This window comes from Pteropus vampyrus, unplaced genomic scaffold (genome assembly GCF_000151845.1).
Source record: "Pteropus vampyrus isolate Shadow unplaced genomic scaffold, Pvam_2.0 Scaffold4, whole genome shotgun sequence".
In the NCBI taxonomy this organism is placed as follows: Eukaryota; Metazoa; Chordata; class Mammalia; order Chiroptera; family Pteropodidae; genus Pteropus; species Pteropus vampyrus.
The window spans coordinates 147,267-172,953 of NW_011888785.1; the positions used below are offsets into that span (position 1 = coordinate 147,267).

General features: G+C 34.4%; 1 protein-coding gene across 4 annotated transcripts in view; it reads right to left on the reverse strand.

The window, feature by feature from the left end:
• Positions 1-1,756: 1,756 nt before the first annotated feature.
• Positions 1,757-25,687, reverse strand: part of SP4 (Sp4 transcription factor) — a 59,965-nt gene continuing 36,034 nt past the window's right edge. For 3 of the 4 annotated variants that reach the window (XM_023532808.1, XM_011362676.2, XM_011362670.2), the window contains exons 4-6: positions 20,568-20,796; positions 13,499-13,698; positions 1,757-5,249 (exon numbers count right to left, since the gene is read on the reverse strand). In XM_023532808.1, the coding sequence (XP_023388576.1) occupies positions 5,002-5,249; positions 13,499-13,698; positions 20,568-20,796 (677 nt within the window). In that variant the 3' untranslated portion in view covers positions 1,757-5,001. Of the gene's footprint in view, positions 5,250-6,137; positions 6,265-13,498; positions 13,699-20,567; positions 20,797-25,687 lie in introns of all 4 variants that reach the window. The other variant, XR_896012.2, reaches the window with a different exon arrangement.

Below are 25,687 nucleotides of genomic sequence, written 5' to 3' on the forward strand. Positions count from 1 at the left end.
CCTGTGAAAGTTTTGCTTGACTGTCGCCCAATTTTCCTGGTGGACTTCGCTAGAGAATGTACAATGTACTTAAAGCTGGAGTATCTGTACTTTACTATGAGAACAGTGATACTTTATCTTGAAAATACCTTTACTGTTTTAAAGAGAATAAATTTTATGACAGTAGTCTAATACAATATATGTATTGCTAATTCAAATCCTTATTGTAGAGTTGCTATATATGTACACGCATACATAAATTGCTTTCCTGGGCCAAGGTATTACAAATCGCATGTTGATATTTTCCTCTTATACATGGAAATTTGGGGTATTTATTAAAATTCTGAAACCTAGTATCCCTATTAATTTGGAACACTTTTTCTTTCAGGAGAAATTATCCTAGCATTTGCCAAACTACACCTTAGACAAAAATAAAGGTTTATAAGATCTCCCTTCTTCCTTCCTTCTTTCCCTCTCTTGCACTTGAAATTACTCTCAGGTATTTAAAATTAAATTATTTCATTGCCACCTGCTACTAGGAGGGACACAGCCTAATACCTATGCTAATAAGCAAATCTTAAAAGAAATACATGCCTTAAAAAATCCTCCTACACAATTAAGTTGGTTGTGTGTATATTAAACATACATTACTGCTTGGGCAGTAAATAGTCATATGATTCAGATGTATTGAATAAAGTTATTTCGCATTTCTCGCATATATCTGAAGTCTCTACACCCCTTTAAGCATCTGAACTTTAAAATAAAAATAACCGACTGTTTTTTCCTGACTTCTCGAAGTAAACCACTTTGTGTCAGCGTTGCTCTGAGCACTACAACTTTCCTACGCCAATGGTTCTTTTACACTAATAGTTTTATGTCGACAATCTGACAATCTACTTTTATGGCGTTCTCTGTGATTGTCTTGTTCATGGTTATTCGGTCCCTAGAAGTCCAAGAATCAAACTGGTATTACTATATTAAAATAACAACAAAATGTTAATTTTCTAATTGCATCATCCCCTCCTTTTATACAATATCATCCTAATGCTTCTAAATGTGAATTTTTCAAGTAACTGAAATATACATCTTAAGTTTTCACACATGTATCTTTTGAAAAATTTACTCCTTACTGGTCTTGTTTAGCAGAGTAGCATACATTTAACTTTTTTTTTTTTTTTTGATTCACAGTCATCTATGAATATATACGACACTAAGTTGTAACTTTACCTTAGGGCTTTGCTGTACGATCTACCCACATACTATACTTTATAGCCCTTAATTACTATACATTTAAACAGACTCTTTGGAAGCTTCCATCAGCGAGTGGGCCAGTGTACTTCCCCTGCTGCCTCACATCCCCCAGCCCTCATCTTGCTTTATCTAATCTGGCCTGGGCTTGAAAATCTAATTTAACTGAAGTTGTTACAATGGTGTATTCATTATGTCAATAAGGTTCTTCATAAGATTTGCAGGGCTCTCCCAGGAGGAAAACACAACAGCTTTTGCTTACAGACTTCTGTGGCATCTATGTGGCATATTTAATATTTAAGTAAAATATTTAAGTATTTATAAAAATATTTAAGTAAAAAATGACCCTAAATCAAGTTTTAATATCCATAAATGTCCAGAGCAATGGTTACAAATTAATATGAAATTTGAATTGGTCTTCCTTGGCAGTCTGTTCGGAGAAATAGTGACCAGATCTTAATACCAGGAATTATGAAGAGTTGCCCACGTTTTCTAGTGAGAAGCATTTACTTTCCAGTGTTCATTGTGATAAGGTTGATAGTTCAAACAATTTATTGCTGCTTTACAGTATACATAATTAAATGAAGAAACATGTTAAACTCAAGGGAATTTTTATAGGTTACTTGCAATTGTTATTGCAGGCAACAACTTGTACATGATTTTATTTCCAAATCCACAAAAAACAAATTTTATACAAATCAGCACTGTAAAAATGTCAATTACAGCCCCCGGAGGCTTTGCTGGCAGAATAATTGTCTAAATTCTAGGATATGGGAAACAGGATTTTTTCTGAATTCATCTTTTTTTCCTTTTTCTTTTTCTTTTTTTTTCTTACAAAAAATTTACAAGTGAAATGTTACTACAAAACTTTTTATAAGGAATTTTTGCAAAACATTTACATTTTACCATCAACTATTTCTGTTTTAAAATCATTATGTAGATTTAATACCCTATGCTGCACATCAATTTATGTGGGATGACAACCTAGTGACATGCATAAAAAAACACCACAAGGCATTAAAATGAAGACTTAAATACAAATATTGTTGCAATAAAACAGTTATAAAATTGAAAAATAGGACCTAAACATCATGCTTATCTAAGTTTGACAAATTAACTTTTTCTCCTAGATTACACACTTTTATTACTGCTCTCATGAGAGTGTGATAAATAATGACTTAACATCAAGTTCTAATGTAATCAGCAACACATACACAAACCTAACCAAAAAAAGAATACTGTAAGAAAAAACTATTCTAACACTGGAGTTCTACCATGATAAATACATAGCTTTGCACTGATAATTACAATAAAGAAAAGTTTTATAACAGTGGCAGAGAGAATGAACAGTGAAATGCCATTAAACAAGACTACTGCACATCTGTGCCCTATTACTTATAACAGCTATATCCCACTGAGTCAAATAAAGGACATTGAAATTTACGATTCATATAAGACAGAAGAGTGGATTCAGAATGGTATGCAGAACTGACTGTCAAAATATTTCTAATTTCAGTGGTAAAATGTGCACCTGCTAACACAAATTACTATATTTTATATGCTCTAAAGCTATCCAGATTCAGTTTGTTAAATTTATAATAGGCCTCATTGTTGATTAAAAAGTAACTTCCGTTGGTGAAGAGCATACATAGGTATGCATTAAAACTGGTTCATGGAATAATGGTGCAGAGAGCTCATACTTGGTATTATCAACAACAGAAAGTGTCACTCTGAGAAAACATGATTCAAACATTAGGAAAGTTTCTTTGCATAAAAAAATTTATAGCACTGATTGTGTAGCATAATGATAGATAAAATATATATTTGATGTTTCAGCTCCTATATAATAAAATTAAAATTAACACTACCAAATGCTCCTCTGTACCAAACAAAACAACAAACTGAGTCTGATGTCTTAAAGCCAGATACATCAGTTGTTAAGAGTACATTAAATAAAATATACAAAACAATTTACAAAATCCAACTAAAATTTAAAGACTTTGTTACAAGTCTACAAAAGCTTTAAGAAACTTGAAATTTATAACCACAGTGTAAAAATTTTTTTTCCTTTAATCTCAAAGCTTTTTTATACAAACTGAAAGCACAAAAGACCTTCAGTTTTATATAACGCTACAAAGGGCTGGCCTAAAGTGTACATAGTGTAAACAGTGATCATTACAGTATTTCTCCTTCATCAAAAATACAAGAAACATCACAATTTTGGAAGAGAATTCACATGAGTAGTACTTTTCCTGAAATAATAGAGAACACACAAGAAAACATTACTGATATTCAAACAGTCCCCAATCTAATGATGTTAATAAACCAAGCAGTTAAAAACTTTAGTTTTCAAACGGTTGACTCCAATTCCATTATGATTCTGTGTAAATACATTTTTAAAATAGGAAATATCTTACTAATAGTTAAGCTACTGATATAATCCAAACTTTTTTCATACGAAACTTTTGGCCATCTTTCCTATAAGACCCTTGCATAAACAATGAAATACATTTTTTCTTTAGTCACTTGACTAAAAATCATTCTGATTTTTAAAAAATAATTTTTGCTTCATAATATCACGTCTGTTATATATTTGTTAGGCTGTCTTTTTAGGGAAAATTCAGTTATTGACATAACACAGAGACATTACTGTGCTATGAATTCTTAATCAGCCTTCTAACACAGTACTAGAAATAAAATGGGATTAGCTAATCTTTAGTAGAGAGGAAAACGAAAATTATAATGTAGTTAAAACATAATTTTCTGCTGGCCTTAAAAAAAAGTGTGATAATTCTTTCTTTGGCTACCAAGTCAAAGCATAAAGAATTCTGCACATTGTCAACATAACTCATATTTACAGAATATGAAACTACAGAACAATTTATACTCTATGCAAATATTTCCAATATAAACATTTAAAATGAATTTTGTGGTACGACCTAGGATTAAGAATATAATCAATCCTAACTTCAAAACCTTACATGTTAAGTTGCCTCATTTTATTTTTCTGAAGCTTTTAAGAGTTTTGTTTTAACCATTTCCCCCCCACCCCAGTATTTTCCTAAGGTTTTAATCTAAAATTTAACCTAAGGTTTAGCTCTAAGTTCCTCTTGTGTCTCCAAATGGAGAAAGTAATTAAACTTCACTGATTGTCTGCATACACACTACTATAATGTAGTGGTCATAATGATCTGAGAGGCATCTCAGATTACTGTTTTGGGACTTAACTAATTCAACTGTTGAAGAATTCCTAACATTTAGAAAAGACGGCCAAAACCATTTTTAGTTGGCTTTCCAAAAATCAAGCTAAGAAAATAAAGTATTGTCCCTATCATCAATTAGCTATCTTGTTTCCTGTGCTGTAGGAAAAAAAAAAATCATGTACATTATTACTGATTGAATTTCAAAGAAAACAAGTCCAATTAAGGTCCAGCCTGTAAACTACTTGAGGTCTGTCTTTCTAAACACATTAACACATGATGTTAAGAGAGGGGAAGGTTCATTTTAAACATTATGTGAGACATTTTCAAATAACTACAACTTACAGTATGGAGGAAATACTTTTCTATCTGTTTCCAGTACATCAGTTTGCTTTTTGTGTTTTTAAAAATCCAACACTTCACATGTTGACTGAAAATTTTGGAATACTTAAAGAAGCCAAAAAATGAAAATGTGATTTCCTACTCTGTAATCCACTTGACCAGCCCATTTCCAGATTTTCAAAGATGTGTAAACTTAAGTGCAGCACTAGAGGTCTCTGTTATGAATGACTTTTCAGAATTCTTCCATGTTGGCTGAAACATTGGGAGTTGCTGGATTTGAATCTTGAGAAATGGCTGCAACTGTGACAATTCTTGGGGAGCCAAGCACCTCTGTAACCGACGAGTCCAGTTCTCCCGAGGTAACAATGGCAAGAGCTGTCCCACCACCTTTCTTATTCTGGTGCGTTTTGACATGTTTGGAGAGATGATCACTCCGCATAAATCTTTTAGAACATTCTGGGCATTCAAATCTCTTTTCACCTAAACAGAAAAATAGCAAATAAATAGTAATTCACTTTGTTTAAATAAAATCTTAATTTTAAGTAATTTCTCTTCTGGTCATACTACATTTTCATTTAACTTTTGACTAGCTGCAAACTACTTTGTTTTTATTTTAAAATGCTATCAAACAAGTAGTGTGGTTAGAGGAGAAAGAGCATGTGACTGAGAATAAAAGACCTGGGTTAAGTCCTGGTTTTATCAAGAACTGGAAATAAAACGGAGCAAGTGAAATAACCACTCTGGGCCTCAGTTTCTCATCTATGAAACAAGAGGGTTTCAAACGTGATCTGGAGAATCACTTCCAGGTATAAAAATATATAATGTTCAAAGGCTCACATTTACTCTTCCTTTAAAACTACTACCTGGGTTTTGGTTATAATGCCTAAAGGCATGAACATATCTTAGAACGATTTCAAATAAAATCAGTTAATAATTTAATAGTGTTTTGAGTTTCCTCACAAGGCAAAAATGAGAGTCAGACAAATACTACATTTCAACTAATAGAGTTTTTAAGTTTCCCAGAATAAGACTGTCAGGTTCTGGTATACAACGTGATCCTTAAATATGCTCTGTTTAAGATATAAGATAGGTCTTCTAGAACTAACCACTTCCATATTCTGGAATAAAAATGAAATGTTAAATAATAAGGGAAGAAAAACATTTCAATTTTGTGTATAATAGATCGGGCATGAAAAATCTGGTTAATTCGTATATTGTGATATTCACAATAGACCTACTATCTTTGGTCCTTCCTTCTAAAACTGTTACTTAAGGGAATGAAATGTTTTCTCAGTCTGACAGTAGAACTTGGATAACAAGGAAGTTCAGTTCAGCTGACTTCTTAGCTTGGCCCTGCTTTTGACTTACCAAGAGAAAATCTATAGGTTCAAGTTTGTCCATGTCAGATAATTTCCCCTCTTCTTTATGTGTTTGCCTTTATTTTTTAAAAAATTGCATTTGCAGTATCTCATTGAACTTTTCTTTCTCTTTCAGTCTTGAAAAATTGAATAAAAGGATAAATAAATGGTTTATACAAAATTCTCAAAGACATTAAAAATAAAGGCAGTTAAGCTTTAAAGTAAAATGACTTGCATTTTATGAATGCTAACACCTAGATAAGGATGGAAAGCAATTAAACAAGGGTTTAAGTTTAGGATCAGTTTTGAACTTTACACCTTGCAAGTTCCCCATTTGCTTTCAAAAGAAAAATTCTGTTGAAAAATGTTAAAGCTGGAAGAAATCTTAAAGATCTAATTTTACATTTTCATTTTATTGATGAGTGAGCGTTGGCTCGGAAGTTAATTTGCTCCATAGCAACAACGGCCAAGAAAAATCAAAAAGAAATCAGGTGGTGATGGCCTGATGGCACGCAATCATTCAATAAGCACTGAATCAACTGGGTGATCAACCTACACACTGGCTGTTCGATAAATATTTGTAAGCTGTAATGTTCAGGAACTTAGTCATTTTTCAACAAACATTTGTGGAACACTTGATGATACACTGGTGATACAAAAATGAAATAAATAAGTGAGAATTTCTTAGTTTAAAGCAACTTCCATTTTCTTGGGATAGTCATTTGCAACCACATAGAGCTATGGTTAAGTTTCCATTAAAGAAATCTAAGTCCTCAGCTACTCCACGGCAAACCGTAAGATAAATGGGAAATGATTTGTGTACAGACTTTGTAGTCTGTCTACTCCTAAGTGGTGTGGGTGTCCAATTAACTTCAAGCAATGAAAGTGGCTAGAACCTCTAAATAAGTAAATTATGTTGTACAATTAAACTATCCTTCCATACAGAACTATATTTTCTGTGGTATCAATTTCTAAATCTCCTACTCTTAGCAAACATTATCATTATACTTTATCTCAAGGAGGTACAGAGTTCTTGTACTAATTATACGTACTATAATGTTTTTATTATTTTAATTATTTCACAATTATTCTTAGTAGGCTAATACTTTTCATAATTAATGTAATTAATTATTAAAACTTGATATGAGTTTACTTATGATCAGCAGAATTGTCCCCCTCCCCCCCAAATGTCCATGCCCTAATCCCTGGAACTAATGGATATCTTTTATTACATGAAAAAAGAAATACTAACTAAAGTTATAGAGGTTAATATAAGATTATTCTGAAACATCTGAGTGGGCCTGATCTAATCATATGAGCTCTTAAAAGCAGAGAGCTTTCTTCAGCTGGAGTTGGAGAGATGCAGCAGGAGAAATCAGAAATCGGATAAATCAGAAGTCTGAGAGGGACTTGACCTACACTGCTGGAGAGGGCCACAGAAGAAGTATGAGAAAGAATGTTAGCAACTTCCAGAGCAAAAACACCAGCCCCTAGCTGACAGCCAGCAATGAAACAGGGACCCTTATCCTACAACAGCAAAAACTGAATTTGGCTGATAGCCTGAGTGATTTTGGAAGCAAATTCTTCCCCAGAGCCTTCGGTAAGGAACACAGCCCAGCTGACACCTTGATTTCTACTTTTTAAGAGGGTAAGTGGACCTAGACCAAGCTTACTCAAACTTTTGACTTAAAGAAACTGTTATATAATAAATGTGTGTGTTTTTAAGGTGCTAAATTTGTGGTAGTTTGTTACGGCAGCGACAGAAAACTAATAGTTATAGAAGATAAAACCTTGAAAGAAATAAAGCCTAATAATAAAATAAATTATAGCTGATACATTATATAGTTCAAGATCTGTAAAATGTCTTCATTACAAGTATCCAAAGCATGTCAAGGACAAATTTCATATTTTATTTCTCTAAAAAAATTCTCAAAAACAACCCAAATGATTCTGGTTTAATAAACTGATAGAAGAAAAAAATTGCTTCTTTTGCCTAATATGATGTTCCTGACAGTAATTTCTCTCAGAAAAAAATCTGCTACAATTTTCAAGTGGAATCATAGATTTGAGGGATGAATGGAATAAAACAGATCTTTTAAGCTTTATTCATCGGAAGTAACCATCAGGAACCGATCATAGCTGTTACAGTGCTGACTGTAACCTGATGTTTGAAATGTTACCCTCAAACCTAAGCTATTACAATGTACAAAACATTTTATGAATTATTGTTATTTCTGAATTTTTCATTTAATAACACACCTCCCTATATACAAATTAATTAATTTCAGGAGCTAACTAAGGGGCTATATTAGTTTCCTATGGCTTCCATAAGAAAATACCACAAACCGGGTGGCTTAAAACGACAGATATTTATTTTCTCAAAGTTCTGGAGGCTAGATATCCAAAACTAAGGTGTCAGTAGGGCAATGTTTCCACCAGAGGCTCTAGAGAAGAATCCTGCCTTGCCTCATCCTAGCTTCTGGTGACTTCTGGCAATCCTTGGCACTCGCTGGCTTGAAGCTGCATCTCTCCAATTTCTGCCTGTCTTCACGTGGCCTCTTCTCCAGTGTCTCTGTGTCTTCTCCGCTTTTTAGATGGTCGTCAGTCATTGGAGTGAAAGCCTACTAGGTCCTAAAACCTAGGCACCAGGCACAGTATCACCTCATCTTAATTTGCTCAATTCACAAAGAATCTATTTCTGAATAAGTTTGCATTCAGAGATACCAGAGATTAGGACTTGAACATATCTTTCTGTGAGACACAATTTAACCCACTACGTGGAAATGTTTATTTAAATATCTTCAATTTGTTATAGCCGATTATAAATACACCCTTTTTCAATGAGTAACTTACATCAAATGTCCATATGCAGCTATATACAATTTCTTAGAAAAAATAACCAGACTTTTATATATAACTCACATTACAAAAATATTTTTTTTGATTTGTTCTAAGAAACCTAGTAATTCAAACTGAGAAACCTGCAGTCTCTGGATCCCTCCGACCCTCCCCCTCCAGTGCCCTCAACCCATCAGGCCTTACTGGATACTCTTACCCAGCCTAGAATATCTAAACAAATCTTTTCATGAGTACCCTCAATTCTCCTTTATTATTACCTGTGGATAAAAGTAAATTAAAAGGGGGCATGATGACAATTTGAGAGAAGTCATGTGGATTTAATTTTCTTGAAGTAAAAGACTGGGAGTAAGGGGAGACTGAGTGAGAAATACAAGGGACATAAGAACACTTAAGGTGGTTTAGGTAATTAGTAAAGTACTAAGGAAGTTGACAAAAAAGGATAAGATTGATAGGCTACTCTGAGAGACTGGCTGACATCTGAGACCATGGATTTACAGGGACATCAATTTGCATAATGTGTAATTTTTCATTTTCTCCTTCAGCAATTATCTAGTCAAATACAGAAGTCCTTTGGTCATTTCATCATAAATGCCTTTAAAAAAAAAACGTATGTACACTAATAATATTAACTATTATCTATAAATAGATGACTACATCAAGATCCAGATTCCTTAACTCAACTGTGAACCTGACATCTCCTAGATGTGCCACAGGCAGCATCACTCAACATGCCACAAACAGAACTTATCAACTCTTTCCAATCCTTGTAATTCTTCAGAAATAAAGGGAGAAGGAGGAAATTATTAAGAGGTAATGTCAGTAAAGATGGTGACCTCCAAAAATTCACTCCTCTATGAAAAGAATTAGAAAATCAAACCAAAACAATCAAAATCAAGCCTCATAGAATCTAGAAATTAATCAAGGCTTGCAGTAATTCAGAGAGTGTTTACTAAAGAAAAATGGCTGAAATCTTGATAAGAACAGAAATCTTTGTGTTTTAATTGGCCTATTTCCATTTTCTATTCCCCAGTAGCCTAGAAGCCACCAGAAGAAGCAGAACAGAGCTGGAACTCTTTCAAAACCTCATTCCCCCAAAATTCTCATTCTCTGATCCATCCAGTGGTTCTTTGGAAAACTCCAAATATAAGATTGTTGTATTTAACCTGACTTGGAGGTAATCCAATAAACTCAAAGCAGGTTAAATGCAAAGAGATTGGCAATGAGACGCATAATAATAAAATGTTTAAAGTAAAAAAAAAACAAAAAACAAAAAACAAAGAGAGAATCTAGAAAGCAGCAAGAGAAAAATGACTCATTATCTACAAGGGATTGTTAATAAAAATATTTTTTTCATTGGAGATCATGGAGGCTGGAAAGCAGTTGGATGATATAGTCAAAGATAAAGAAAAAATAAATTGTCAACCAAGAATTCTCTATACAGAAAAACTATCTTTCAAAAGTAAGGAAAAATTAAGACATTCCTAGATTAATAAAAACTGAAATATTTGCCACCAGGAGATTTGCACCTACAAGAAATACGAAAGGAAGTTCTTCAGGCTGAAGTGAAAAAGGCACTAGATGGTAACTTAAATCCACATGAAAAAATAAAGAACAGGTGAGGTAATTATAGTTAAATGTAAAAGGCAGTATAAATGCATTTTTGATTTGTGACTCCTTTTTTTCTCCTATCTGGTTTAAAACACAACTGCATAAAGCAATAATTATAAAGCTGTGTTGATAGGTACATAATGTATGAAAATGTAATTGGTTAAAGTAACAGCAGATGGGGAGACAGAACTATATGGGAGAAAAGTTTTTGTATACTATGGATATAAAGTAAGTATTAATCCAAACTAGATCATTATACAATGTAATTATCATCCCCAAGGTAGGCAACCACTAAGAAAATAACTAAAATATATTATATATGATTAAAAATAACAAGAATTAAAATAACACATGAGGAAAATTTATTTAACTCAAAATGTCAATAATGGAGGAACATAGGAACAAAAAAGAAGACACACAGGAAACAAATAACAGAATGGCAGAAGTCCTTACCAGTAACTGTATTAAATGTAAATGTATTAAACTCTCCAATTAAAATGTGGATGAAGGAGAACCCAGAGTTGATGAGTCCAACCAGTTTGTACAATAAATGAAAATTTATGACTACATACATAATTACAAAATTAAGAGAACAATAAAGATTAAAAGAAAGCTCTTACAGTTAAAATTAGATGAGGGCATGTCAAAAGGATAGAAGAGACCATCTAAAACTACTTACATTGGCCAAAGATGAAACATTTGAGCAAGAAAAATAAATAATGACAGTAATGGATTATAACCCTCAAAATAAAATACTTGAGTCCATAATGATATAAATAAATGACTGAATAAACAAATAATTGGGGAAGAAGGTATAAATCTTCCTTACACAAGAAGTACAAGTGAAAACTGTACAAGTAAAATGACTTTTAGAACACCATAGCAATAACGGCTGTAGGCACGGTACAACGAGGAATGCTAAAAGTAAAATGTTAGTATTTTCTTTAAAGAGAAACAGGATATTTGTGTAGACTCGATGAATTGCCTCAAAAATATTTACTAATTACTGTGGTTTTCATGAAAAGCCACAAATTCTTTGATAATTCTCTTTACAGGAAGTAGAGCTTAATTTCCCCTCCCCTTGAGTGTGGACTGGACTGACTTACTTGCTTATAATGAAGTTATTTTTTTAGAGAGAATAAAATAACTTCACAGTGGAGATACCTGGCACATACTAACTTAACCAATTCATCAAGGTTAATATCGCCAATAAGACATACTGACTCCTGTACTCCCTGACATAATGTGCTGAGAAGGGCAATAATGTCTATGATATTTTTCCTAACAGCAATTCATAACCTCAATCTAATCATAAGAAAATATCAGACAAACCCAAATTGAGGGATATTCTCCAAAATACCTAACCTTCAAAAATGTCAAGGTCAAGAAAAGCCAAGGAAAGCAGAAAAAAATTTCACAGACTGCAGAAGACTAAAGAGCCATAAAAGATAAATGTAACGTGGTATTCTGGATTGAATGTCTGCTTGGAACAGAAAAAGTGCATTTGTGGGAAAGTTTTTAGTTTAATTAATAGTATTGTACCAATGTTAATTTTTTAGTTTTTATAAGTTACTGTGGTTACGAGAGAGGTTAATTTTGGAGGAAGCTTGGTTTAAGATATGAGAACTCTCTATACTATCTTTGCAACTCTTCCAAATGTACAAAATTATATCAAAACAAAAAGTTATAAACAAACAAGCTCTTAAAAGTTTAAGGGAAAAATTAGGTCACCTACAAAAAAACAAGAGAACAACAACAATAGACTTCGTATTAGTATACCACAAAAGAAGACAACAGAGCAGTGCCGTTAATGTTTTGATACAACATTCAACCTAGAATTCTGTATTGGCCGAACTATCAATTAAGTGGACAAGCAAAACAAAGACACTTCAGACAAACTTACTTCCCCATGCATTTCTATAGAAGGCAATTCAGAATGTTTTCCAGCAACTAAGGGAGCAAACTGAGAAAAACGAAGATATGAGATCTTGATAACACTGGGTATAAACCAATAAAGCAGGGAAAAAAAGTCTCAAGTCCTAGAGAGGAACCAGTCTGTGTTTGATCAGAAAGCTGGAGACCTCCAAGAATATGAACGTAGATGGAGTTGATACTATTCTTGAAAAGCTGAAATAATAAAAAAGTTGAAATAACGATGCAAGTGGGGAAAAGGCAATTAAAAACTACGAAAAAACAAAAAACACACAGGAAAGAATATGTAACCACAGTACATTACAGTCATAATGTAATTACTGTTTACTAATTTTAAACCTTAAAAACGAATAAGCTATTTTAAAAAAAGAGAAAGTGCTTACTGAAAAGAATGTAAACATTTTAACATTAAGAGAAAGAGAAGACAGTAAAAGTTTAGGTGAGAGAAGTTAGGAGGTGAAAGGGATGAGAAATGAAGAACAGACATGGTAATAACAAATCGGAGAGCAGTGAGTCAAGAGACAACGCCAGGCCCGCACACAGTTAAAAATAACTGAATGTCATCAGATGGTTCAAAGTGAGGTAAATTCTTAATTCTCAATGTAAGAAGTCAACAGATACTGTCTAAAACTGAAAGATTAACAAGTAACAGTGTATTATTTAAATATATGGCGGCCATCACAGGAAGAATAAAAATATAAAAATAGTTAAAAGATTAAATATGGTTTTCTTTGGACAGCAGAATAGGGGTGGGAGTAGAGTCTCCTTACATTGATAAAGCTTATAAAAAATAGGAAATATGTCTCAGAAATGAGATAAAGAATTTTGATCTTAACATCTTCCATATAATCGCCACAGTGAATTCTCTTTTTAATTTCTGTATTTCCAATTTGATAGCTATCTGTCACTGAAATTTTCATTTAAGTGCTGTAAAAACAAGCAAAAAGTACAAGTCCTAATAAACCAACTAACCTGTATGGGTTCTTCTATGTCTCTGAAGCTCATCACTCCTTGTGAATCTTTTGCCACAAAACATCCAGTTGCACACAAAAGGTCTTTCTCCAGTATGCCAGCGAAGATGTGCTCGTAGGTGAGATGTTTTGCCATAAACTTTTCCACATCCTTCAATATGACAGATATGCTGTTTCTTTTTTCCTGGTTCATTACTGCCTCTAACAGAAACAAAAACCAAACATTAATTACAATCCCAAACACCAAGCTTAACATTATGGAAAATAAAAGAGAAATTGTGCTTTTCTGAATGGGTTTTTAAAATTATGATGCCTTAACTGTAGTTAAATAGTAAAAAAAATCAATTAAAAAAAAACCCAGGTTATGTACTAAACTCAAAAATGCTATGAAAAACATTAATATCAGAGTGTTTATGTTCTGTCATGGACTTCATGTTCATTTCTTCATAGGCTCTTCCCTTAGGAAAAAAGTCTCTCAGCTTTACAAGACATTTGAAGATTCTTCTCTAAAATATCAAAAGATGATATTCCCCATTTAAACGTAAGATTCAGAGCTTCAATTCCAGCAAGACAGTGTGACACGCTCCATGGACCGACACCCCAATGAAACTGGTGAAAATTATAAAAAACAAACACCATCTAAAGTCTCTGGAAATGGCCCTAAGAGCATACAGCAAATAAAGAAACACTTATTCATGAAAATGGAATAGAACTTGGTATGAAAAGTGAGAGAATGTGATATGTGAACCAAGACGCTCCCTCTCTCCCACTCCTCCCTTGACACAGAAACTGCAGACTAGTGCAGCCAAGGACAGGGTTCCCCCTCCTCCCACCTTCTAGTGAGAGAACTATGTCCCCAAGCGGGGCAGGTCGTCAGCATTTCTCATTCTACTCCCAGCTACCTGTGGCTGAGGCTAAGGTGAGTGTGGATAACAGGTACAGAATTCCCTTCCCCCACTAAATCCCAACTCCTGAGACAGGGTTTACCTTGCATAGGGCACGAAGAAAATACTGGGGTCCAGATCACTATTAACCCAGCTCATTTGCAGTCCATAAATCAGAGGTCCCAAGCCAGGAGAGGCAAGCCAAGAAAATCTGAGACTACTGCTGCCCGCCCCCACATGCCCACATGCCCAGCTCCTAGAGCAGGGATGCCACGCAGAAAACATGCCACTGTCTCAACCCTCAATTCAAGACCTGTGACACAGATTTTGGCCAGAGGGAGAGCACAGGATAAAACAGAGGGCTCCAAATCTCCCCCACACTGTTGACTGACTTCATTTGCAACAAAGTGTGAAGAACTTTGAGCCTCAGGGGGCTCTTAAAAAACAGTGGAGATTGTTGCAAAAGGCAATTGGAGAAATGGACTAAACTATAGGCTTGCTTAGGTTGACAGAGAGAAGCCAGAAAAGAGACAGCTAGGAGGCAACTTCCAAGATCAGAATAAATTCTCAAACACAGACCTAGTGCTCTAGCACTTAAAGGAATCTGATCGGATCAGTCTGTGGGAGGAACAGATGCTCCAAGGCATTGTTGAAAATAATAGAGCAATCAGCTGGCAATTAGAGGAGTCTGATACCTGGGTGTGGTCAGGGAAAGAGGACTGTCAAAAATAGCTCAGCCAAAACCACAGTCATCCCAGAGTCATTATCAGAACACCTGAGTCTGCATCCACTGGGGAGTGACAGCTTCCTACTGGAGGTGGGAGGGGTGTCTCTAAAATAATCCAGCCAGTCACTAAACAAGGGAACAACAATAACAAGCTGGAGTGGGGAAACACAGGGGGCAAGTACTAACGGCTGCTACGATATAGTATCTAAACTGTCCAGTTTCTAACAAAAAGATTTCTGTAAACAAAAAATTGACTTAACACAAAATTGAGTTATGTAAACAAAAACAAAAAACAAAAAGTATGACCCACACTCTATGACCCGCACCTGGGAAAAAAAGCAGGGAAGAGAAACCGCCTGTGACAGCAACCAGATTTAACAAGACGTCAAAGGAGCCACTGAAAATATGTTCAAAGACCTAAAGGACATCATGATTAAAGAAACAAAAGCAAGATATAAAGACAGTGTCACATCAAGTAGAGAATATCAATAAAGAGTTAGAAATAAGTTTTAAAAGAACCAATGGGAAACTCTAGCGATGCGAAGTACATCTGAAATGAAAATTCACTAGAGGTATTCGAGAGAAGAAATAGGGATGTTGAATATACAACGGAGATCATACAACCCAAATAAACAAGAAAAGAAATAAAGAAAAATGAACAGTATCACAGAAATGTGGGATACCAACATAAATATGGGAAGGGAGGGATGGGGAGAGGATGGGAGAGTAGAGAAGTGATGAAAGAGTAGGAAAAAACATTCAAAGAAAAAATGGCTGAAAAAGTATGGAAAAACATGAACCTACACATTCATGAAGCTCAATAAACTCCAAGTAGGATAAATGCAGAGATCCATAAATAGACACCTTATACTAAAAATCTTGAAACCCAAATATAAGGACAAAAACTTGAAAGCAGCAAGAGAAAAATGTCGTCACTTACAAGGGAACCCCACAGAGATTAAAAGCTGTCTTCTCAGCACAAACAATGATGTTTAGAAGGCAGTGGGAAAATTTATTCAAACAAAAAATCTCAACTAAGAATCTTATATCCAGCAAAGCTATCTTTCAAAAATGAAGATGAAATAAAGATATTCCCAGATGAACAAAAATGGACATAATTTGTTGCTAGCAGACCTGCTTTGAAAGGAACACTAAAGCAAGTTCTTGAGGCTGAAAGCAAATGAACCCAAAAGCACACAAAGAAACAAAAGGGCACCAGCATCGTAATTATGCAATTATAAAGATCAGTTTAAGTGCATATTTCTTCTTTTAACTGGTTTTAAAAAGCAATTTTATAAAACAGTATGTATAAAATGTACTTTCAAGCCCATAACATTAGAGAAATGCAATATATGTAACATATTTGCCAATAATAGCACAAAAATGGGAGCAAAGCTGTATTGGACTAAAGAAATGACTCCAGATGGGATCTCAAATCCACAGGAACAAATAAAGAGAACTAGAAGTGAGGCAGTTAACACAGGAAAAGCTATATATACTTGCTGGCCTTCTCTTCACTTCTTTAAAAGTAAAATTATATAAAACAATCATTATAATTATTGTTGGGTTTGTAACACTAATAGATATCTGTAATAACAATAATACCACAAAAGAAGTAAAAGCGAATAGACCTCAATAGGAGTAACTTTTCTATAACTCACTGGAATTAAGTTACTATAAATCTTAAACCGATCCTAAGTTACGAAATATATATTAAGGCCTAGAGCAACCACTAAGGAAATAACTCAAAATAATACAGTGAAAAAATCATTAATGAAATTAAAATGCTAAATTATAAGTTAAGATGCTATATTATATTCGCTTAATGCAAAAGAAAGTAAAGGAGGCACAGAGGAACAAAAAAAGGCATGCAATACAGAAAACAAAAAAGAGCAAATAAATTCAACTACATCAGTAACATAAATGTAAATGGATTATACAATCCAATCAAAAGGCAGATTTTTTCAGATTGGAATTTTAAAAAGAACAAGAGCCAACTACATGCTGTCTGCAGGTGACATACTTTATTTGAAAGATACAAAGAGATCGAAAGTAAAATGAAAAAAGATGCCAATAACAACCACAAGAAAGCTGGTGTGGCTACACTAACATCAGACAAAAGATGTTATCAGAGATAAAGAGGGAGATTTGATAAGGACAGATTGGTGAATTCATCAGAAAGACATAACAACTATAAACATACATGCACTTAAGCAAGAGAGTGACAAAAGAGCACCAAAACATATGAGGTAAAAACTAACAAATGAAGGAATAGACAATTCAACAATAATAGCTGAAGTCGGTGATATTTTCATAAACAAGAACAGCTGTATGCCAATTAGTTAAATTAAATAACACAGATGGGATGGACAAATTACTAGAAAGACACAAAGTACCAAAACTGACTCACAAACAAATAATCAGAAAAAAACCGTAACAGGAGATTGGATTAGTAGTCAAAAAAACACCCAAAAGGAAAGCCCAGGAAAAAATAGCTACACTAGTCGAGTCCATAAAACATTTTTAAATTAATACTTTTTTTTTTTTCAACACTCTTTTAAAAAATAAAACTGGAGAACACTTCCCAACTCATTCTATGAGGCCAGTATTACCCGTACTAAAAGCAAAGACATTCATTATAAAACTCTCATGAACATAGACACAAAAACCCTCAAAAAAAATACTGGCAAACAAAATCCAGCAACAAGTAAAAATAATTATAATGGGGAGCTGGGAGAATGGGATGAAGGGTTAAAGAAGGACAAATTAGTTAACAGATGGACACAAGAATGGGGAACATGGCATAGGGAATGCAGTTAGCATTAATGTGATGGCTAGATGGAGAGCCAGAGGAGAGAAAGAGCAATTAGGGGGATCGTTTCATAAACTACATAAATGTCTAACCAATGTATTGTATACTTGAAACTAATAATAAAATAAAATTTTTTAAAAAGGGAAAAAAATTATAAACCATGACCAAGTTGGATTTGATCCCATGAATGTAAAAGTACGTTAACATCTGACAATCAATTGATGTAATATAATATACCCTTACTGCTAGAAAAAGAACCAAAAACTACATGATCATCTCAACAGATACAGAAAAACACTGGACGCAATCCAACACCTTTTCAAGATAAAAACATTCAACATAGTAGGAATAGACGGTGCTTTCTCAATAAAAGGCGTATTTAAAAAACCGAGAGACAAAATCATACTTAATGGTAAAAGAGTATATGCTTTTCCTCTAAGATGAACAAAAAAATGCCGCCCACTTTCACTTCTATTCAACATGTACTGTAGCTTCTGGACAAAACAATTAGGATAAGAAAAAGAAAAATCATTGAGAGTGAAAAAACTGAAATAAAACTATCTCTATTTGTAGATGACATAATCTTACAGAAAAACTAAGCGAACTAATAAGAGTTCAGCAAGACTGCAGGATACGCGATTCATATGCACAAATTAATTATATTTCTATACATTTGCAAGGAACCATCAAGAAAAGTTTCATTTACAATAGCATCAAAAGGAATAAAATATTCAGAAATAAATTTAATTTAAAAAGTGCAAAACATACACTCTGAAAACTATAAAACAGTATTGGAAGAAATTAGAGAAGATCTAAATAAACAGAAAAATACATACCACATATAAGGATCAGAAAACTTAACATTGTTAAGTTGGCAATATTTACTAAGTTGATCTAAAGATCCAATGCCACCCCATCAGAATCTCATCTGCCTTCTTTGTAGAAACTGACAAGCTGATTCTAAAAATTCACTCATTGCAAATGTCCCTATAGAGTCAAAACAATATCAGAGGACTTATACCTCCCAATTTCAAGTTATTACCAAGCCAAAGTAATCAAGACCATGTAGTACTGACATAGAGACAGATATATAGAACAATGGAATACAACTGAAAAGTCCAGAAATAAATGCATCACGGTCAACTGATTTTTGACAAGGATGCTGTGACCATTCAATACATGGGGAAGAGTTAGTCTTTTCAACAAATGGTGTTGAATAAAACCTTACCTCATATCATATAAAAAAATTTAACCTCAAATTAATCAAAGACCTAACTATAAGAACAAATGCTATAAAAAACTCCCACAAAAAAGCTAGGAGTCTTTGTGACCTCAGATTTGGCAATAGATTCTTAAGATATGGCACCAAAAGTGGAATCAATCAAAGACAAGACGGACTTCATTAAAATAAAAACTTTTGTGTTTCAAAGGACACTATCGAGAAAATGAAAAGACAACACAGACTGAGAGAAAATATTTGCAATCATGTATCTGATATGCTAAGGCACTCGTATCTGGAATATACAAAGAACCAATTCAATAATAAAAAGATAAATAGTTTAACTAAAAATGGGCAAAAGATCTCAATAGACATTTCTTCAAAGAAGATACACAAATTGCTACTAAGCACATGAAAATATACATCATTAGTTATCAGGGAAATACAAATCAAAACCACATTGAGATACCACTTCGCACCCACTAGGACAGCCATTAAAAAGAGTCAGATTATAACAAGTATTGACAATTATGTGGAGCGATCAGAACCCTTATACACTGCTCATGGAATGTAAAATGATACACCCACTTTGGAAAGCAGTCTGGCAGTTCCTCAAATGGTTTGACCTAGAGTTACCAGTATTCCATTCCTAGGTATATACCTAAGAGAAATGAAAACATATGTCCATACAAAAATTTGTATACGAATGTTCATAGCACCATAATAGCCAACCGGTGGAAAATGCCAAATGTCCATCCACTGATGAACGGATAAGTAAAATATTGTATATCCATACACTGGAATAGTACTTGTTCATTAAAAAGAATGAAATGCTAAGACATGCTAGCATATGGATAACCCTTTGAAAACATGTTAAATGAATGAATGAAACCAGTCACAAAAGACCACATATTATGTGATTCCATTTACATGAATGTTTGGAATAGGCAAATCTATAAAAACAGAAAAGGTTTAGTGGTTGTCAAGAGCTGGGAGGGTTGGGGAATAAGGGGATGATAGCTAAAGAATACATAGTTTCTTTTAGGGGTGACAAAAATGTGCTAAAATTAACTGTGGTGATGAATGCACAATTCTGTGAATATATTAAAAACTACTGAAATGTATACTTTAAATGAGTGAATTATAAGGTATGTTTTATGTCAATAAAGTTCTTTAAAATTTTACATAATTGAAGAAAGTCAAGAGAAGAAAAATAAATGAAGTAAACCATAAAAAAAAAAAAGTATAAGGTTCAAGGTAGAGGACCGCTGAAATCCCATTCCTGAATAGCTCAACTTAACCTCCTTCAGAACAATATTATATCTTGACTTCTGGACTACAAAGCTAATGATGTTCTAATGATCAAAGTACCCAGCCAATGGCTTGGTTTTAACTATTTTCTGCCCTCCAGAAAGACACAGCATTTACCTTCCTTCTCCTTCCCTACAATTAGGACAGGAACAGGCAACTCTTCGAAGCCTCTTGCCAGGCTGTACCTCTTGATCAGAAGCTTGCTGGCCTTGCTGCAAATGCACTTGTGTGAGTTGGTCAGGACTAACAGCACCTATCGTTGCATTAGCAATTCCTCCAACTGCTACAGTAACAGGAGCTATCGTAGCTTGTTGGACTTTTACGCCATCTTGTCCTTGCTGCTGACCTAAAAATGGGAGGGAAAAAGAGTATTATAATGTTTTCTATTCCTCAAGAAAGGCAAAAAAAAATTCCATGTGAACATTTTAAAGCTATCGTATTTGTTCTAATACATAATCTGTGTAAAGTACAAAAGCAAAGGGGTTAATGATTTACACTATGCCAATCCTCCACAATCTAGTATTTTTTACTTTAGTAGCTTAGGCTGCCTCTCTATCTGGTTGGTGGGACTATATACATAAATCATTTAACCCTCTTGTGGCTTAACTTCTCCATCTGTAAAATGAGGATAATAATACTTGCCACCTACCTACCTCACTGAAGTGCTGTGAGGATTCATGAGACATTATTTGAAAAGTACTTTGAGATCCTCAGATGAAAGATGCTATATAAATACAAAGCATTATTATTACCATTTCCACAGTAAGCAACATATCTCATTCACTCCAAGAAAATGAATGAAAAGTAAACTAAAAGGATTAAGTTTTGGACATTTCTCATTCCTAAATACTTCAAATTAAGCAAACATTTCTTTATTGATGAGCCTTTTTTATTACACGCATTGAGTTTGTTAAAATGCAAAATCACCCATAATTATTACATACTGATACTAGAATCATAAAACAGACATTTAGGATATTGTTACTTTGTTCACTTATGTTATATATAGTTTAGACTTCATCTCCCAGGTTAGCACATATACCAACTTGGCTTCACCTACAGAAAAATATGATAAATAATACAAAATATTACCCCAAAAAGCTGTTTACATGGCTTAAGCTGATCCCGAAGGGCACATGAGTATGGCTTACACTTATCCTTTCTTTCGCCACAGTTCTACTTTCAGGTGTGGGAATACAAAGTACATAAAATGGACAGAAAAGAAAACACCACCTATTTATGAAGGAATGCTCCCACCTCACAGAGTTGATATACAGATCAAATTAATTTTTACAAACCCTTGAACACAGTGCTTGGCACAGAATTGTACATTACATGCTAGCTATTATTATTATTAGTCTCAACTGAGTCGGGTGGCAATATAAGAACAAAATATGGTAGCAGAAATAAACATGTGAGTACTACATGTGAGTACTAAAAGGGCTTATTTTAAAGTTGCACATGTAGTACTTTAAATGTGTACAGCAACCAAGAAAAGATAATAAAAAATAGCAAGTAAGAAAACAGCACATATTTTTCAAACAAAATTAAACCTCTGATTCTGCCAGCCAAAATCAGTCTCACCTTCCTATATACTCACAGCACTCTGAAACCTTTGGTGGCACCAATAACTAAAATACAAATAAAAAATATGTATTTTTGTCACTGTTTTAGTAAGGATATATAGATAGATAGATAGATAGATATACACATATCTATATATATATTAGTTCTTCTACTACAGTTAAATTTTTGTTCACCTTTGAATTTAACAAGGTGCGATAGGTAAAGCAACACATGCTAAGTCATAAGTTGTGAATTCCTGTCCCCTTCAGTAACCATGCTCGGAAATCCTCAGTTTCCTCACCTCTAATTACTGCTGACCTCCCTAAAATCCCTGTCTCCTATCTACTCTAAAGAGTTGTTCATAAAGATCAAGTCGATTTCCTAGTGAGTAAAGACTGTAAGTTGCAAAGCAACACATAAATGTAAAGTAAAAAATATTATGCCTCATTTTATCTTTTGAGGACATAAAAGTTTTACATATCCAATAAAACCAGATTCCAAAAGGATGACCTTGACTAAGCAAACTATTCAAATTACTTGTATATTTAGAAGCACAGTGATACACATATTCCATTTACTGCAAAAAGAATGCACTGTTAGAAATGGGAGTTCTATCTGAATTAGTACTATATAGTGTTTTGTTTTGTTTTTATAGTCTTTATGACTTGGTCCCTATAAAGACACAGGTATTTTAAGTTGGCAAGTATTCTTTACCTCCTCTGAAGTCGTGAGATATTTCTGGCCATAATTTTTCCAGCTACTGTTCATTTAACAGTTGGTCATTCCTTTCAGGTTGCAATGATATTTAAGATACCCTTTATGTCAAAAAGCTGCTAGAGATCCCTGGCTAATCATTCCCCTCAAATCCCCTGACCATTTTCTCAAGCCTCCATATTGTGAACATTTGTTATTCAATGCCTAAACAACTTGGGAGGTTGTTTCAATGAATACTACTAAGCAATTCATATTTGAATTTATATATTTAAGCCTGACAATACACTTGACTTCTTTACCTAGATATTCTAGACAGTTCAGGTTCAACATATTTCAATATTACTTTTCTTTCATTTCTGCTGTTACTAATCACGTACAAGTCACTAAACTCCTTACCAAGGAAGGTCTTCAAGGCCCTGCTCAAGTCTAACTTTACCAACCCCTCATCATGGATTAGCCTATCACTTGTTTACTATGCTCCTGACACACAGGACTTTTATTCTGGCCCTCAAACAAATTAAGCTCATTCCCTTCTTAGGGACTCTGCACATACTGTTTGGTCTGGGTGGGGATGCCTTTGCATCCAGATCTCTGCAGAGCTGACTCCTTAGTAATATTCTGGTGTTCTCAGTTCAAACCTCTTCTCTTTAGAAATGCCATTTCTGACCACATCGCTTAAAATGGTCCCACTAATCCGTTTCTATACCATCACCAAGTTTTATCTTACTTGCCTTAAATTATCTTGTCCTTTTCTTATTTTTTCTGTCTTCGCCTCAACTTCTCAATGTTGAGTGCATGAGAACAGGGATCTTGCCTGTTACATTCACTGCTGTATCTCCAACACTTGGAACAGTGCCCAACGTACAGTAGCTTAATAAAGGAAAGCTTAAAAATGAATTCATCTTTAAATCTTGTTTCTACTAATGTTTCTGTTCTAGTAACTGCTATTACTACTCTCCTGATTCCCTACCTACACTCAAAATCTTAAAAAGTCAACTTTTAGGCTACTTCTTTACCCATTAATTTATAGGAGAGCCAAGTTAAAAGATACGTAATAGCATTATAATTCTTGGGTTCATCTTATCTTTCTGTTGTCAAAACTATCACCCTGGTCCTTGTTACTCTGTGCCTCTACCAGCCTAAATGGGACACATGCCACTTATCTCATTCTTCAAACTGCTGCCAGAAAAAAAATGTTAACCGCTGTTCTGATCATATCACTTCCCTGCTCAGTAACTCTCAACCATTCGCCAATGACCAAAATCTGGTACTCAAATGATTCTACCACAAGGACTTTGTCCCTGGTTCACAGGCTTCCTCCTAATGACCAAATCCAAGGTTCATTTTGTCAATAAGCATTACAGGATTGCTCTGCTGCATTTGACATCACTGACTCTAAATCCCTACATTCTCAGAAACCCCTTCTTCTATATTAGCTCTTCTTATCAGCATTTAAATCTAAGCTTACATCACAGTCTTAAAAGATTATCTACACAGGTTGCTTTTACTGCTCCTTTCCCATTCTCTCTTCAAACTAGTGAAATGAGGTGTCCAAATCACTCTGCTAAAATCATGTCAGAACTAATTATTTCTTCGTTGGTAAATCCAAAGGTACTCTTCCACTTTATTTTTCTCTGGAGCAACTGGAGCTGCTAATCTCACTCTCTTCATGCAATGTTCCCCGCTTTGTGTTTCTCTGATACTACTCACCACTGGTGTTCCTGCTACTTCTCTAACCACAGCTACACTGATGTCCTTCCTAGGCTACTCTTCACTGTTCTGACTTCTTATTCCAACTCTCTCCTTAGGTTATTGCATTCACTTTCATGACTTTCACTATTATGTGTATATAAACTCCTCTCTCCCAAATCTGTATCTTCTGCTCAAATACCTCTCATGAGTGTCATACTCTTATTGTTGTCTGTCAGGGAACATTTCCACCCAGATTTCTCACAGGCAATCTGTCTAAAAATCAGACAGGTTATCTCACTTTCCTAAACTAGCTCTTTCTCACTGTTTGAACAGAAAACTTGGTAGTTATTCTTGACTCTCCTCCATCTCTTTCATCCCCCACAACAACAGTAGCTATCACTTTATACTTACTTTACTGGATGTCTCACATACATTATTTTATTATCACCCCACATCCCTATGGGTTGAGTACTGATGTCTAAATTTTAAGTTGAGAATACTGAGGTTCTGAGAGGTACACAAGGTCACAAAACACTATGTGACAGAACTGGGATTTGAACCCAGTGCTAGCTAACTACAAAGGCTACTCTCTTTCCACCACATATACTACTTACATTGATCAGTAGTCCTTGTTGGGTCTATCTCTTCAAAATATCTCAAATTTGTTCATTTTCTCCATCCCTGTTGCCTGTATACATTAGCACAGGTCCTTATCACAATTATACTAGTTATTTCCATAATGCTGATACAAATCTGGTCCCCCCACGCCCCCCTCCCCCCGCCAAATTAATGGGCCCTCAGTGCATTCACAATAAGGTCAATATTACTTATCATAGTACATAAGGTTCTCCATAATCTAGTGCTTGCATACTTTTATAAATTCATCTCTTGGCACTCCTCCTTCATTCCCACTCTCAACACCAGCTACGCTGAACTCCTATTTCCTCTAATGTTGCATGCTCGATTGTCTCAGGGCCTCTGAATAATGTAGCTGGAATCTAACACATTCTCCCATCCCAAACCTCCATCTCCCTTGGTGTGACAAAGGCAACTCATCTTACAGAACTCATGCAGGTGTCATTCCGTTGGGAAGTCTTCTTGATGAGTGCCTCTCTAAATCTAAGTCAAATATCTCTTTCCTATTTTCCAATAATATCCTGTGCTTAATTTTGTCATTATCAACAGACAAATTATATGGTGAATTCATACTGCAAATTGTTGTTTATTTTGTCTTTCCTAATAGATGGCATATTGTCTTTGAAGAG